General features: G+C 32.4%; 2 protein-coding genes across 2 annotated transcripts; both read right to left on the reverse strand.

Annotated features, from left to right (window-relative positions):
- Positions 1-18: 18 nt before the first annotated feature.
- AT2G28490 (RmlC-like cupins superfamily protein) lies at positions 19-2,434 on the reverse strand. The gene is made up of 5 exons (NM_128409.2): positions 1,970-2,434; positions 1,702-1,883; positions 1,555-1,629; positions 903-1,325; positions 19-653 (listed from the first exon to the last, which is right to left on the reverse strand). Exons 1-5 carry the CDS (start codon positions 2,403-2,405, stop codon positions 234-236), a joined length of 1,536 nt encoding a protein of 511 aa, NP_180416.1. The 5' UTR covers positions 2,406-2,434; the 3' UTR covers positions 19-233.
- A 5,261-nt stretch (positions 2,435-7,695) lies between these two features.
- On the reverse strand, positions 7,696-9,715 carry LBD11 (LOB domain-containing protein 11). Its single transcript, NM_128410.3, has 2 exons — positions 9,230-9,715; positions 7,696-8,420 (listed from the first exon to the last, which is right to left on the reverse strand). The coding sequence occupies exons 1-2, from the start codon at positions 9,530-9,532 to the stop codon at positions 8,025-8,027; spliced, it is 699 nt and encodes a 232-aa protein (NP_180417.2). The 5' UTR covers positions 9,533-9,715; the 3' UTR covers positions 7,696-8,024.
- Positions 9,716-15,374: the final 5,659 nt, after the last annotated feature.

A 15,374-nucleotide genomic window follows, 5' to 3' on the forward strand; every position in this document is an offset into this window, starting at 1 on the left:
TATTTGTAATCAAACTTTCTCACATAACATGCTTTAGTGGTCACCTTTATTAATCTTATTTCAAAGAAACAAAAGCATACATCCATACATACTCATAGTTATAACTACATACATAACATGCTTTAGTGATCACCTTTATTAATGTTATTTCAAAGAAACAAAAACATACATCCATACATACTCATGTTTAACTACATACATAACATACAAAAAGAAACCCTTTCACACATTCCTCAAACAAAGCGGTCGCTAACCATTTCACCAACATGCGGGGGAGCTGCCGCTGGCGTAGGGAGAATAACAGCCTCTCTCTGCGCCTCAATGAACCGCCTCATTGTCTCTTCATCGACTCCAAACGCTATGGACAATGACGTCAGATTCAAAGTCCTGAGTAGTGAGTTTGATCCAACTAGGAACTGAGGTCTATTCTTGTGAGCTGATGTGGTGAATCCTACAAACTCGAATGGTCCGGTCCGAGATGCGATCTGGCAAAACGCGAAGTATCTAGGGATCCAGAAGACATCTCCTACGGAGACTCTTGTGTTCATAGCAGAAGTTCCATTAGGAAATACAACTTGGATCTCTCCAGAGCCAGCTAAAACTATACCATATTCTGTTGCTGTTGGGTTCATGTGTGGAGCCATCATTGCTCCCTGACAATTGTTGAAATTTCAAATTAAATACGGTTTAAGAATTGTTTTTTTCCTAAACCAATCCAATCTAGACTTAAATTGGTTTACCCTATACCAAAACAATAATTTTTAGTAGGTCTAGTTTATCCAAGAATTACGTACAGAACTATGTAACTAACAAATTCTACTCCCATAGATAGAAAATTTGCTAGAAGTTGCTAATATACTTGACTATTGAATATTGATCTAATTTTAGAGTAGTAATCATACCGCGGTGAGATTTACGAGGTATACTCCGATCCCCGAGTGTTTAAGAGGCTTGTAATCGTCATAATCAAGAGCTATACTCCATCCATATTTGTTATCAAAACTTGGTTTATCTTTCTTATCATAAATGTTGTACGAGTCCTCACATTCAGAAGATCCTGACCCTTTATTCTTTTCTTCTGTTAGATCCAAAATCGATCTTACAATATTCCTCCAAGACCACCCTGAACTGTATTGTTGATCTTGAGGGGATCCTTGTTTAGTCTCCAAGAGTTTCTTGAGTTGCTTATGTTTCTCTTCCCCTCTCAACCCCAAAAATTGGGTCCATACCGTCGATTGTGGTTGTGGTTGTGGCCCTTCGGTGACGTATACAATCGGGCCACGGAATTGACTCATCATCATTTGTTGCAGCTCAGGTAGGGAAACCTATAATATAAGCATAGAAGCGATATGAGAATATATCGACAGTTGCAAAGTCCTAATTAATACTTTCTCCGTTTTAAGATATAGAATTGATTTTTGTGCTTCATAGAAAAAAGACTAGCTTGGGATAAGAAAATTTAATATATTTATAAATTATGTCAAAGTGTCAAACCACCCTTTTTGTGTGTGATTGAAATGAATGAAATAATCATTTAGGCTCAAATGTACCCACGTTGAATGCTGAAGTTAAAGTGTGAGGATCAAATCCAGCTAGAACAGACGAAGGCCCTCCACCTATATAGAAAGGCTACACAGAAGTAACAAGTTAGCCAAATGCAAAATTTTATTAATCAATGCAACTGTGATTAGTGCTAAGTACTTGGAAGGTTTCGAAGCCGAGACTCTGCGTTGGATCAATGCTGCAAATGACATGAAGGCGTTGACCTAGGCCTGTGTTATGTAAATAAAAGACAGAACCAGCCGGAATCCAGTAGATGTCTCCTGCTTTCAGTTTCCTCTCTCCGAATTCGTCTTTGCATATCACTCCAAGGGTTGCTTCACCTGCAAGTAAACACATGTATAGAGAGTGAGAGTGACACATGTTGAAAGAAAGAGATACACACATGTTGAGAGAGAGCGAGAGATACCTTGACGAATAAAGATGAGAAGGCTTGAGTCAAGATACTGAGGGACAAAGAGGGTCTTAGGTTCCATTGTTAGAAACCCAATGTGCATTGGCTTCTCAATGATCCTTCCTCTTGGTGATAACACAACTCTCATCTCTCCACCTTCTGATTTGATCACTTGCCTCGACTCTCTCATCATGAACCATCCTCTTCTTCCTCCACCACCTCCTTCTCCTCCTCCTCCCCACTCTCCTCCTCCTTCTCCTTCTCCTCCCCATGCTCCTCCTCCTCCACCTCCTCCTCCCCATGCTCCTCCTCCTTCTGCTCCTCCCCACTCTCCTCCTCCTGCTCCTCCCCACTCTTCTTCTCCTTCATACCCATTTGATCTCGTCATCATAACTCCATTGATAAGTACGACCAGAAGTAAAAATCCGATAGCTCTCTTGTTTTTCTCCATGTTTCCCACTCTCTCCGATGATTCACAATGTTTTGCTACTTTTCTAAGAAGGGTGCATGCATATATGTGTTAAGTAGGAAGAAAGAGGACGACACGTGCGAGACATGCAAAAGATCGGAGCCTTCGTGTCTATACACGCAGTTTCTTTTATTAGAGTTTGATACATTAACGTTTTCTTTCTACCACCTCTCCTTTCATTATCTCTTTTGGCTTTAGAAATATATAATTAATTGAGATTGGAGATCAAATCATTAATTATTCGATGAAAAGTTTTAACAATAAAGTGATTAAGAACTGAGAACTATGTGATTAAGTACTGAGAACTATGTTACATTTTTTCTCCTTAGATTCCAAGTATGAAGTAGCGTCGTAACTAAACAATGGTCATATAACGACCTTGACTCGATCTATTTATTGCAAACCAAAGATAATAACATAATATATTAACTTCAAAATAATTTATTTAGTTTTTCTTTTTAATTTAATGTTAAATTATATTCAAAGAAAAAATATCGTTGTTACGACAAGTGCGACAGAATTTAAATTTGTTACAACACTGAAAAAATAAAAAACAAAATCCCGGAAGCTCTTAACTTCTAGAAGCAAACCACATTTGCAGTCTTTTGTCATATCTCCTATCCCCCAATAATCTGATAGAGGAAAGAGTGTTTCGAGTTTGCTTATCAATCCACCGGATTAGTCTAGCTGCCGTATTAGGTGTCTCCCCATGCCTTCGACCATTCCTTTCAACTTATTTAGTTTTTTCCTTTTGGGATAGAAGTTTGAAGTCTGTTGAAGTGATGAAGGAAGGTCTAGTGTGGATTTTTTTGGAAGACCTCAAGCTGACTACGTTTTGATGGGTAACTGATAACATGTTGTGTTAAAGAAATATCAAACAGATATACATAATGTCACCTAGGAGATCAGCACAACACGATGGCTGATTAGGAGCATATTGTGTATGTTATGAGAATTTCCTCTTTTGACGTACCTGTTTTTTTGGGGTTCTTATACATGTCTTTCTATAACGGTTGCTCCAGTTATGGAAGCTGATGTATTATGAAACACCGAAAAAAAGAAAAAAAAAAACCGGGCCAGGGCAAAAGTATGCAGGCCGAATATGAATTTGGAGCCTCGTTTGTAATAAATATTCGGATCCCGTTTCTGGGGTGGGCTGAGTGTGCTGGACCTTCCTTCATCACACAACAAACTAATTTTTCAATTCATTCTTTTTTTGTAAATTTATCTTCTACCTCCAACAAATACATATTAATTTAATAAAATCTAATAATACATAATATAAACCTTAAACATATATTATATAAAAACAAATTATAGTCATATATATTATATTTTAAAAATTTTAAAAAACCTAAACTCTTCATTGCAAATACTTGATTTAACATATTATATATTAATATTTTATAAAATTAATAAGCGCCAAAAAAGAGAAAAAGGTTACACTGCGTATTATCTTAAACTTCATAAAATTAATCTTTATTTGTTGGAAATGAAAACATTGCAAAAATAGATGAGTTAATGGGTTGTTTTGCACAAAACTCATTTAATAATTTAGATGTCTATATTAAACACTAACATCCATCCAAGATATTTTTTTCAATAATATGTATTATGCGATTCTTATTTCGCATGGTGACAAAATCAACATTAAAGCAAACGGATAGACTTACGTGTTTTGGGCTTTTGGCCAAAACATGAAAATTATAAAAGATAAAATTGGCCTCAGAGTCAGTCAAACAATATCGTTATTCTCTTGAATATCACTTTCTAACAGTTTTTGTTCGTTGATTACCCTTTAAAATGCATTTAGAAAATAGTGTTTGTTTCAAACTCGTTGATCATAATGAGACTGACGAGTGACGAAAACAAAATCTGATCAAAGCAGAATGATACAAAAGTCTACATCGCGTATAAGGAAATTATTTTTCTACATACAATGAACTCATGTTTCATTCCAATAATCATTTGGCCTCATTGCTGACCAAAAAAATAAATAAAAAAATCACTCGTTCTCTTTTATAAATCATTCCTTTGTGATTGTTATAGCTTAATAATTTATATCATATAATATGTCCCTTTTTGGTTATATACCGTACAAAACTACTCATTCTCTATTTTTATTTTCATTGTCAATAAGTTGATTCTCTTTATCTAAGAATAAAACATATTTATTATGTCGCCAAAATTGGATGTAAATACGTATTTGTAATTTTGTATAGAGAACATGAATTGTATTTTGATGTTTTCTGTGCAAACTATATCTGTTTGTAATCTATTCACTTTATCCTTAAGAAGAATAAAATGTCATAATATGAATATAAACCATGCGATTTGGATGCAATGAGAAAAGAGAACCATACAAAAAATTAAAAGGCTGCGCCATTTTATTCAAGTTTAGCACTGTCCCCTTCACACGCTTATCACTTTGCACTTGCATTCACTATTTTGAAGACTGAAAAATCTAAAAGAAATGAAAAACGATGAAAGCTTTTTAAGAAAATGTTTGACAAACTACGCAAACCGTGTTCTCGTGGCGATTCCATACGTGCACCATAACTTGGCTGCGAACACTTATTTAGAATATGGATTTAGTTATATTAAGAAGGACAGTAGAGTTTGGACTTTGTCGTGATACGAGTTTAATTAAAGTAAGAACCAAATCTAATAAAGTTGTAAAGGCTTTTAAAAAAAAATGTGTTTAGTCTTGTTGGCGCGTCGTATTTACCATACCATTTACTTGGTTCCACATGTTCTCTTTGTAAATGTTTATCAGTAATCCACCACGAATCAATTAAACAACTACTAATCATCAAGGCAAGAAATCAAGAAGCTAAGGAAAGCATAACGATTCAAGTTCAAGATTGAAGAGTAAATTGGATCATATCATGACATAACAGAGTTTTATTACGCATAATCATAGAGCATGTAACACCAACGACTAATAATGTGATACCTTGATATTTTGAAAAACATTAGTGCACCAAAATGTAAATATATAGGCATGTTTGAGCAGTATTGATTTCAGAATGGGTGATAGATTTTGAAATATTTTTTGGTATTCTGCAAGGATAACAAAAAAATTTAACATTAAGACCCAAAAAAAAAAAAAAGTGAGAAAAAAAAATGGAAAAGAATTAGACCACAATTTTGCTTCCACTATATTCGTCCCTTTATGCGAACCAATAACTGATTTAACTAGCGTATGTGACATGATCTCGTACATATGATTGAGTTAACTATGTAAAGTTTAAATTACGATTTTTGTTTTTACTTTAAGATTAAAGATAGAAATGAGCATATGAGTTGGGAAGTTAGGAAAATTTCAGAATAAAAATTTAGAGAAACCGATCGATGAAGAGGCTCTCTAACTGATTCAATTATGAAGTTAGAAAGGACTGAAGGTTGGTACTTTGTTTTTCCTTTCGGCTGCTTATGATAACAAAGGGACTAGAAAAAATAAAGCCAATTTGTGTAATCATTACAATAATATACCCTAATTCATTCAAACCTAATTTAAATAACATAAAATTAATATTGTTAATAAAGGTTATCGATATTAATAGAGTTTTTTCCCGACTAGAAAAATTTGGATTTTTAGTAACGTCCAGAATAAATATTTAATGACATTTCTGGCAGAGCTACTTACCTAAATAATTTTTCTCAAACGTAGCTACATTTTGTTTCTTAAAAAATAGTGTTTTAATGTTTTTAGTTTTGAAACAAATCATTTTATTATATATGAGGCATTTCTTTATATGAAGCATCTTTTTTTTGGTCAATGTTACAAACTTATTTTTCATTTTTCATGTCATGCCACCATATGCATATTATAATCATAATAAGTATACAATAATACTAAAACTGATTTAAATTTCGGTGGTCAAAGTCACTGTTTACTGAGAATTTCCGTTACCTTATACGATGTTATTGTGATACTTTTGTCAAATTCAATAGACCATGTTCAATCCTGTATACTTTGGTATACGTAATTCATAGCTTAAAAAATTTCGTTCACAGTATAATAAATTTGGACGTACGTACGTGTAGATAAATGTGTTTAATTATATACGTACGTGTATAATAGTTTATACGGTCTAATTTTTTCGAATCCTAGACTAGTAGATAAATGTGTTTGATGAGCAAACTGCACACTATTCCGTCCCATGCGATCGGAACCCACCATCACTTGGGTCATATTGGTAATGTGTCATTTAGGTTAACCAAAGAAACAAAAAAGATTAGCTAGTCATCTCGATTCTCAACTTCGTGCCGACAAATAACGAACTAACGATGCAGATAATATTCCTTAGCTTGTAATGAAGGTCACGTGGGATGCACATGATGTCGGTAAAATTGTGTAACATAGCTTTTGGACCACTATTGATTTTGTTCTTTGGTTGAATGTTAATTCGACCATTCATATAAATAGTATCGAGTCAACATGGTCATATTGTGAAATATGTCGGTAAACACATTTTTTTGGTTATATGCTAATTAATTTACTAGAAAATTCTTAAGTTTTGGATATCTTTTGTCTTTTATGGCTTAGGGATATGTATTATATTAAAAGTTTCGAGAATCATATCCCTATGTATAACATATCTAATGGTCTTAATTAAAAATCTAGAGATAAATTTTGGGAGACAATTCAAGTTGTTAGATCTTCAATAGGAACACAATGATTAAGGTCAATATTTCCTAATAATATTTACCCTTGAAAACACCATCATTAAAGTTGTTAGATTTTCTTTTTAACATCGAGGTTGTTAGTTAATTCCATCAGTAACATTATTGATAATTTAGATGTCCACACATAATAACATGAGTGCGTATACGTAGATCATACACACATTTGTATACATGTGGTCACATGGACCAAAACGCGTAATCTATAGCAGTCACTACTGTCTACAAGGACGTGTCATGTCTTGGTCGTGTCCTTAGCGAAATGGATTTAATTCGTCTTCACATTGTTATGGTTTCAAGAACTTGGAAATTTTAATTTATATTATTGACAAAATACACTAGAGGATGACAAAAACACGCGTCAGATTTAACCATGAGCTGTGTCCACTAATTTTGTTCGAATGTGTTTAAAACTCGTCTTGTGGATCAATGTTAAGAATCGAGTTGTACCATGAACAAAAATCTTTGTAGTTTTTTTTTTTTTTTTTTTTTTTTTGTCTTATTGGTTTACGTTGAGCATCAGAAAGATTAACAATGATTTTTTGCACCCAAAGTTTTTGTTTGAACAAATTTTACATTCATACAAAAGCAAAACATTAACAATGACTTCCTTTCATTATTAAATAAAAATACAAATATACAAAACGGTCTCCTTCTCGTTAGCGATAGGAGAAGATTCTTAGAATCTTAATACAACCTCGCTCTTTTATCTAATATGACTACATAATATTAACACGTAACATGTTTGAAAAGTTTGTAGCAGTTTCGTTACGTGCTTATACATAATTGGTTGACTTAGAGAAATTAAGAAAAAAACAAACTACGCATATATCATATCCTAGGTCTTCAATATGCATATGGAAGTAACAACTAAAGCGCTTTAAAGTGAGCTAATAATACCATAAGTTATGATCATGTCCAAAGAGGATCCCACCACGACATTGATGAATTATTGTTGTTGTTGTTGTCCTCAAGGAACCCCAAATCATTGCTCTCTTCGTCCGGGCTACTAATGAACTCATCGCCGCTTTCAAATGAACTCTCAAAGGACATCTTCTGTTGTCCTTGCTCTTGTACTGACAACTTTGTTTGCTCCATATTATATATCAATTCTAGTAGACTTGATCTTTGGAGTTGCATGCCTACTAACTCTACTTGAGTTTTTGCAAGTTGTGCTTGAAGCTCACTCACTTGTCTCTGCAAATGATAAATTGCACCCGCACATCCGTAAACCGGATCTCTCATCCTAGCTCCGGCTTCATAGACCATGCTATTAACAGCATCTGTTCTTTGCGATTCTGGAAGTTCCTGATTATAATAAATATATAAAAAAGATTAACACATAAATATCATCTTTCACTTATTCATGATTTTCTAGAAGAGGATACAAAAGTCTTGGACATCTTTTACCAAAAAAAAAAAAAGTCTTGGACATGTTGTGGAATGTGGATTTGATTTATTGAATTTTTATATTTGACATTGTGGATTTGTTTTTTGATGTTTGACCATGAAGGAAACTTACATGACTTTTTCAAATTATGAATGAAAAGGAATTGATGGAATAGACCTTTTTCTTTTAAAACATAACTTTAAATTTTATTTCTTAAAGGGTTAGAGATGTATATTTTTATGTTGAACATGTACAATAAGGTTGCATGTAGCTTTGAGGAAAGGTTGTTATTGACCTTTCATTACAATTGTAGGGTCTAGTTCCGGTCACATGACTTATGAACCCATTATTGTTCAACAACTAGACTTTTAACCACTTTAACTTCCCTTTCACATTTTGCAAACCAGATTTCATTTTTTTCCATATAAAATTTTCAAAATATATTATTTTAATACAAAGAACAAAAACATCATTCTCTTAATATCTATTAAATTAGATATCCTTATAAATCCTTGGTATTAATTACTGCAAAACATTACTAAATATTTTCTGTTGTTTAAATTCTTTTATAGTGTAAGTAAGCGATATTTTGTGTTAAATTGTCCTCGTTTATAATTTTGATGTTAAATATCTACTCATGTACACACGTGGGTAATGACATATTGTCATAGACATATGAAATACACACGTGTAACGGATAGAGAAAGAAGAAGAAGAAAGTTAGTACCTGCAAGAACTTAATAATGTTGCTAGCTCCAAAGACACGGTGAGCGATTGTGAACTTCGCCGGGTCCGTAGGAGGAAAGTACGGTGCCAAAACACATTTATCGGCGCACCGCCGCCGCAAAATCTTGCAAGCCGCACAAGGGCTTAGTACAACCGGTGGTTGTGGCGGCTGTTGCGGCGAAGGAGGCGGCGGAGGTGAAGAAGTGGGAGAAGGAGAGTTAACGGGAGTGGTGGTTTCTGTCACCTTGGCGACGGCGGAAGCAGTAGGTGTAGCGACCCCACCGTTAATCTCCATCTTTAGCATGATTCTCAAAATATTTTGGGGGCTTATTTGATTTTCTTTTGAGTCAGTTAGTTGAGTTTCTTTTGAAACAATTGATGAACCAAAGTGTGTTTTGTAGAGTGAAGTGATTTATGGTAAGGAGGATTGTGAGTGTATATATAGAGAGAGACATACTAAAGAGAATGATTACGTGACGATATAAATATTGAGTTATGATGTCATTGTTTTTATTCGGAATAATTTTATATCTTTACGGTGACTACTACTAAATTCCTCTTGAGCTTTTTTGTTTCAACGGTTGATTGACTTTGGCGGCTCAATTAATTATTTCCACATTCGCACTTAAGCTAAACTTTTTTTATATTTGATTTCCAATTTATCCTTAAAGTAGTCTTAAAAAGGAGTAATCCGTTCCCCGTTCTCACACATCTCCCTTATATGCAAATATTAATTTTATAGAAAATATGTGTGAAGAAGTACAAACGCGTTACTATCTTTGATATTTAAAAAGAAACTAAATTGCTCGAAGGTATTAACGAGTTAAATTGATTTTGATGTGAATGCCAAGCTAATTTCGGCACTATTAAATGATCTCTAAGAGAATAGAATCCTTATTGTGATGACAAGTGTTGGGAATTGAATTTATTTCATCGTGGAGAAATGTTGGTTATGCTACTAGACTCCCGTTAAGTGTAAGATGGATAGTTCAACTATGAAAGCGAATCGAGTTAGGTTCTTTGTCAAAATGTCGGCACGGTCAGAATGGCTTCAAGATTGTAACAACAAAATGTTCGTCATAATCATGTTTACGAAAACTCTCAACGGCTAAAGAAGAAATGCTAATAAATATTGGTTAATTATGTAATTTCATCAAACCTCTTTAATAGAAATTTTCAGCATCTAGAGATCAAGTTGGTTATGTTTGATATATCATTGATGACATTTAATATGAAGAATATAACAAAATCGATTAATCATGATCAAGATTGACATATTCGCATGTTTTTGTAGATGATGATCGAGATTGGACTCCCGTTAATAGATATAAGAGGACTTAATCGGCTAAAAATTGATGGAAACGAACCATTCAACTGCACTACAACCACAAAAAACTTGGAACATCTTTGAGTGTCGCACTATTCGTTGCCAACACCGTCACTCCTCTGGTTTCTCCTCCAACTGGTCGCTTAACCGAAGGATAACTTATGTACATTTTGGTTTTAGTGTTCTGATAGTGATCTTTCAGTGGTATTTACATTAGTCTTCACTCAGATTTCTTTAGTTTCTTTTTACCTAGATCTTCATTTTGCCGTCGTGTTTTCCGATATGAGAAAGACTTCTGCTCGAAATGACGTTTGCTTGAAGTTTTGAACTTTTCCCGTTAAATCATCTTGATTGTAAATTATGTTTTCCATTTGTTTTGTTTTGTTTTACCTCTAATTTCGACTCTTTTGTCAAAAATACCTAAAATTTACAAAATATTCATAGATATATACTAAAATACTCAAAAACTGATAGAAACAAACCGAAATACAATCTGTAGAATTCCTTAAAAACCACATATATCAATAAAAGGTAAAAAAAATAATCATGCAGTAATATAATGTTAAGGAAATTAGTGGAATCCAAATGGTTGCCTAATTTTGGTAATATAAATGTCTTCTTATTTGTTTTTTGTTTTTTTTATTCTTAAATTCTTGAGTATAACTGTGTAAGACTTTTCTCTTTTGAAATAACGATTTCTATGAAATGGTACTAGGATATATCCAAAACAATGGAGTCTTTATAAACCTTTTTTCTTCTTTATAATTAAGAGAAAAGAAGACCGAACATTAACGAATTTTGGCCGAACCTGACAAAAGAAAATGAAAGAAAGAATTTTGGCATAATTATAAAGTCTTATTGTCTTTGTTTAGTATGAGAATTATGGACGTATCCCCACTTGTTTCAACGTTTTTCTTTACGACATGACATATTAATTGATGCATTTAGGACAAATACGAAATATATATTCAGTTTAGTCTTAGCTTTAGAATACAATTTATAACTAATTATCTGACTTTGTAAAGCGTGGCTACATTCTCTTTAAAGCCTTGTTTAGAAATACATGATTATAGATGACTCGTCCCTTAATATCTATGACAATAATTTAGTTAGTTGTACTAATTATTCTTCTAAGCTCTTTCTTCTCCTTTTTTTTTCTTAATATATAATATAGTTTCGATACTTCTATGAAAATACAGCCATATATATCGTTTTTGACAGGCAAAATAGTTTAATTTTCACATATAGGCTGCTACTTCCCAGCGGTACGAATTATAACGTATGGACTGTCATTAATATAAAAGAAAATACTTCACTGAAATAAATTGAAAATTAATATAAAATAAAATACTTCACTGAAATAAATTAAAAATTAACATGTCAACTATGGAATAAAAATACTAACTTATAGTGGTAAATAGTGGTTAAAAATCGTTATCAAAAAAAAATGTATGATATTTTCACAAGATTTGAAAAACAATCTGAATTTAAACTCAAAATTCTTCATTTATAGAAAAATGAATAAAACTTAGACGTCAACTACAGAAGAAAAATGCACGTTACAACTACTTGTCGTCCGAGAAGCAAAAGAACGACACGTAGTCAGTGGTCGAGCAAGCCAGTTTGTTTCTAAAAGAGTTATTGGGTGTGCTATGTCATATTTCTGTCTCTCCTGCCACAATCAAGACAACGCTATCTTTCAACTTTCTCTCAACCATATCAATTTATTCAACTTTCTAAGAGTTATATGAGTTAATTAGCTCGATCATATTATAGTAGAAACTAAATTACTCAATTGGGGGACATATTTAGGATAAGTTTGGTGGAAATTGGTCAGCTCTTTGGACACATTAAGTAAGGAAAAAAGGGCTTCTTTGATTTTTGAGGTACTAACGAAAGCTCTCCCTCTTTTCTTTTCTTTTTCTTTGTCAGGAAAGGTCTTTTGGTTTCTTTTATTCATTCACAAAGGAACTTTCTTACAAATAATTTAGGAATTATATCCCATGAGCCACATTCTTATAATCATGGTTCTAAATGGTAGTTGTTAAACAGACTATGCGGAAATGGATTATATAAACAGCAATTAGAGTCCTTTTAAGATTTTATTGTTGTTTCAAAAAAATGTCGTTTTGTATTTTCAATGCATAATTTGGAGATAAAAATCAATTTAAAACCTATTTCTTTAGTATACAAATAAGAGATAAAAAAAAATAGTGTATTAATAAGGGGTATAGTAGAACTTTTAATAATTTTCTTAATATGTATGAAAAACTATGAATGGCAGTTTTCATGAATATGAAAAATATGGATCAAGCAGAATAAATAATTTGAAATGAACCAAATAAAAATTAAATGGCGATTGAAAATTATGCTTTGTCGAATGTTACAATTTTTTTTTCCATAGAAATGTATTAATCAACAAAATTAACCCATATATTTAAAAATATTTGAACTATAAAAGAAATAATTGTGAACCGTACTTAAACTACATTTGAACCATCCTATTTTTGGTGATTAGCTGCAATCCAAATACGGTTCACAGCAAAACGACAAAAAAAAAAAAAAGAAGCGCATTTAACCGTCTCCCACATAAACCATAATATCAAGTGGTTGAACCGCATCGTACCATACTTTATGATCATATCACTATTCAGCGAGTATATTTCTACCTAGAGTAATCAATACGTTAATTTTATTAGTAAGATCGATCGCACTGATTAATTATGCGTCAAAATGCATAATGTAGCACTTCTTAGTTGCTATACTAGTGCGAATTGTTACCAACTTTTATGTACATATATATGGATTAGATGTCATCAAGGTGTCATGTGTCTATAATACAAATGACTCAATAACTAAACCGACTAATAATAATGATAAAAGAAAAAATAAGATAGTGCATAATTTGTTTTCCCATTCATCATTTACTATTATTAAATACGACTAGATGGAGATGGGAGTAGGGATTTGTCAAACTACTACCTTTTTAGCTTAAGAAAGATATTAGAAGAATAATTGAACACTTATCGCATTATTTAGGCACTCCCAAATTTCTAACTTGTAGAAAAAGGAGTTTCCACCGCATAAAATTAGCCTCTTATATATAGTCATATTTATATAAAAGTGCGAACACTTACAAAGACCAACAAAGCGATTAAGGAATAATGTTTTCGCAGATTATGTACAGTTGATATAGATTGGATGTATTGGAACTAACCATCAGAAGCTAGAAATATCAGAATTAGTTTCCAAACAAAAATGCCGTCAACTCATGAGATCTAACCCGTTTTTTTATATATATATATAATCACATTGTTAGTTTATCCTCTAAATCTATATATGATGCTCTATTTTGGAATGATGATTATGCCTTGTATATTTTTTTTTCATTTTTTTGTCACAAATGCGTTGTAGAACTTAATAATTTACAATTAAAGTAAAAAAAAAAATCCATCACATAGAAAACATGTATAGTACTGATAAATTATTCAGAAACAAAGTTTCTCCTTTGCAGATTCCAAAACTAAAGTTGGCAGGCAAATTTATGTACCACTTGTTTTTGAATCAATGTGAAAATAGTTTCTTGGCTTTTTCAAAAGCCAAACAATGAGATTTTATTTCTCCATTTTCTTAGTTGTAATTTCATTTTGTAATGAATAAATATAAAAAGACAATTTTGTCAAATTAAAGATTAAGGTGGCAGTAGCTAATTAGATGTGATATATTCCCTAGTCTCCATCTGCACCCACTATATTACCACCCATTTACATTTTATATGTTGATATATTCCACAATCGTGAAAAACTTATTACAAGATATTCAAGCTTACGTGTGTGTGTACGTATGTATATATTTGTGTATCTCTGTCACTCTGTGTTGTCTGTCCCTCACAAAGTATCTTCTAATGCGCGTGGACCTTTGTGATACTTCCAAAATTCCAAAGGAGAAAACACTATTACATTTTTAATACGTGTGTTATTTGTAAGAAAATAGTATTGCATGTTGGAATTATCTGAGAGTTATATGCGTTTGCCTCAATGAAGTCTCATTGTTGACAAAAAACACAAAACAGAATGAAGTACCACTGAAAATTGCTGAATATTCTAATTTTACTGGCTATATCATAATTCTCTAACTCCTAGTAATAGTTATTCTAGTTTACTACAAAACCTTTTTCATATATACAAAAAACCATATACACTGATATAGTGGTGTATTTCACTAGTTTTACGTACGTAAATGATAATATATATACAAAACAAAAATCATATATACTGCTATAGTGGAGTTTCGTTAGTTTTACGTAATGATATATATATATATATATATATATATATATATGTGTGTGTGTGTGTGTGTTTTTGATAATAAATTGATTAAATTATATATATATATATATATATGATTTGATAAAAAAAAATTGATCGAATTATAATGAGACAAGAAAAGTCTACCAGTTGGTGTTACATTGCGATGTTGTTACAAAAGCACACTAAGAAAAACTTACGGCTCACAAAAAAAAAAACTAAATTGAACCAAAGAAAGGTAGAGGAAGTCCAAATTCCCCATGCACACTTAGAAAGTGGAAGGTGAAACGGTGAGATCGGTGGAAACCTTCATTCTTTTCTCTCCATAGTTCATATATAGATTGACAAATTCCAAGTTAGAAGAGTGATCAAAGTTGCTTTGTCCTTGAGAAGGATACCAGTTCATTATTGGGTATAATTCGAATGCATTGACTTGCAATCTCTCTTAGTAAATTTGCACTTCGCTTGAATACCAAACTAGTCTTGTCTTTAATGACATTCTAGTGGATCTC

Source organism: Arabidopsis thaliana, chromosome 2 (genome assembly GCF_000001735.4).
Source record: "Arabidopsis thaliana chromosome 2, partial sequence".
Lineage (NCBI taxonomy): Eukaryota > Viridiplantae > Streptophyta > Magnoliopsida > Brassicales > Brassicaceae > Arabidopsis > Arabidopsis thaliana.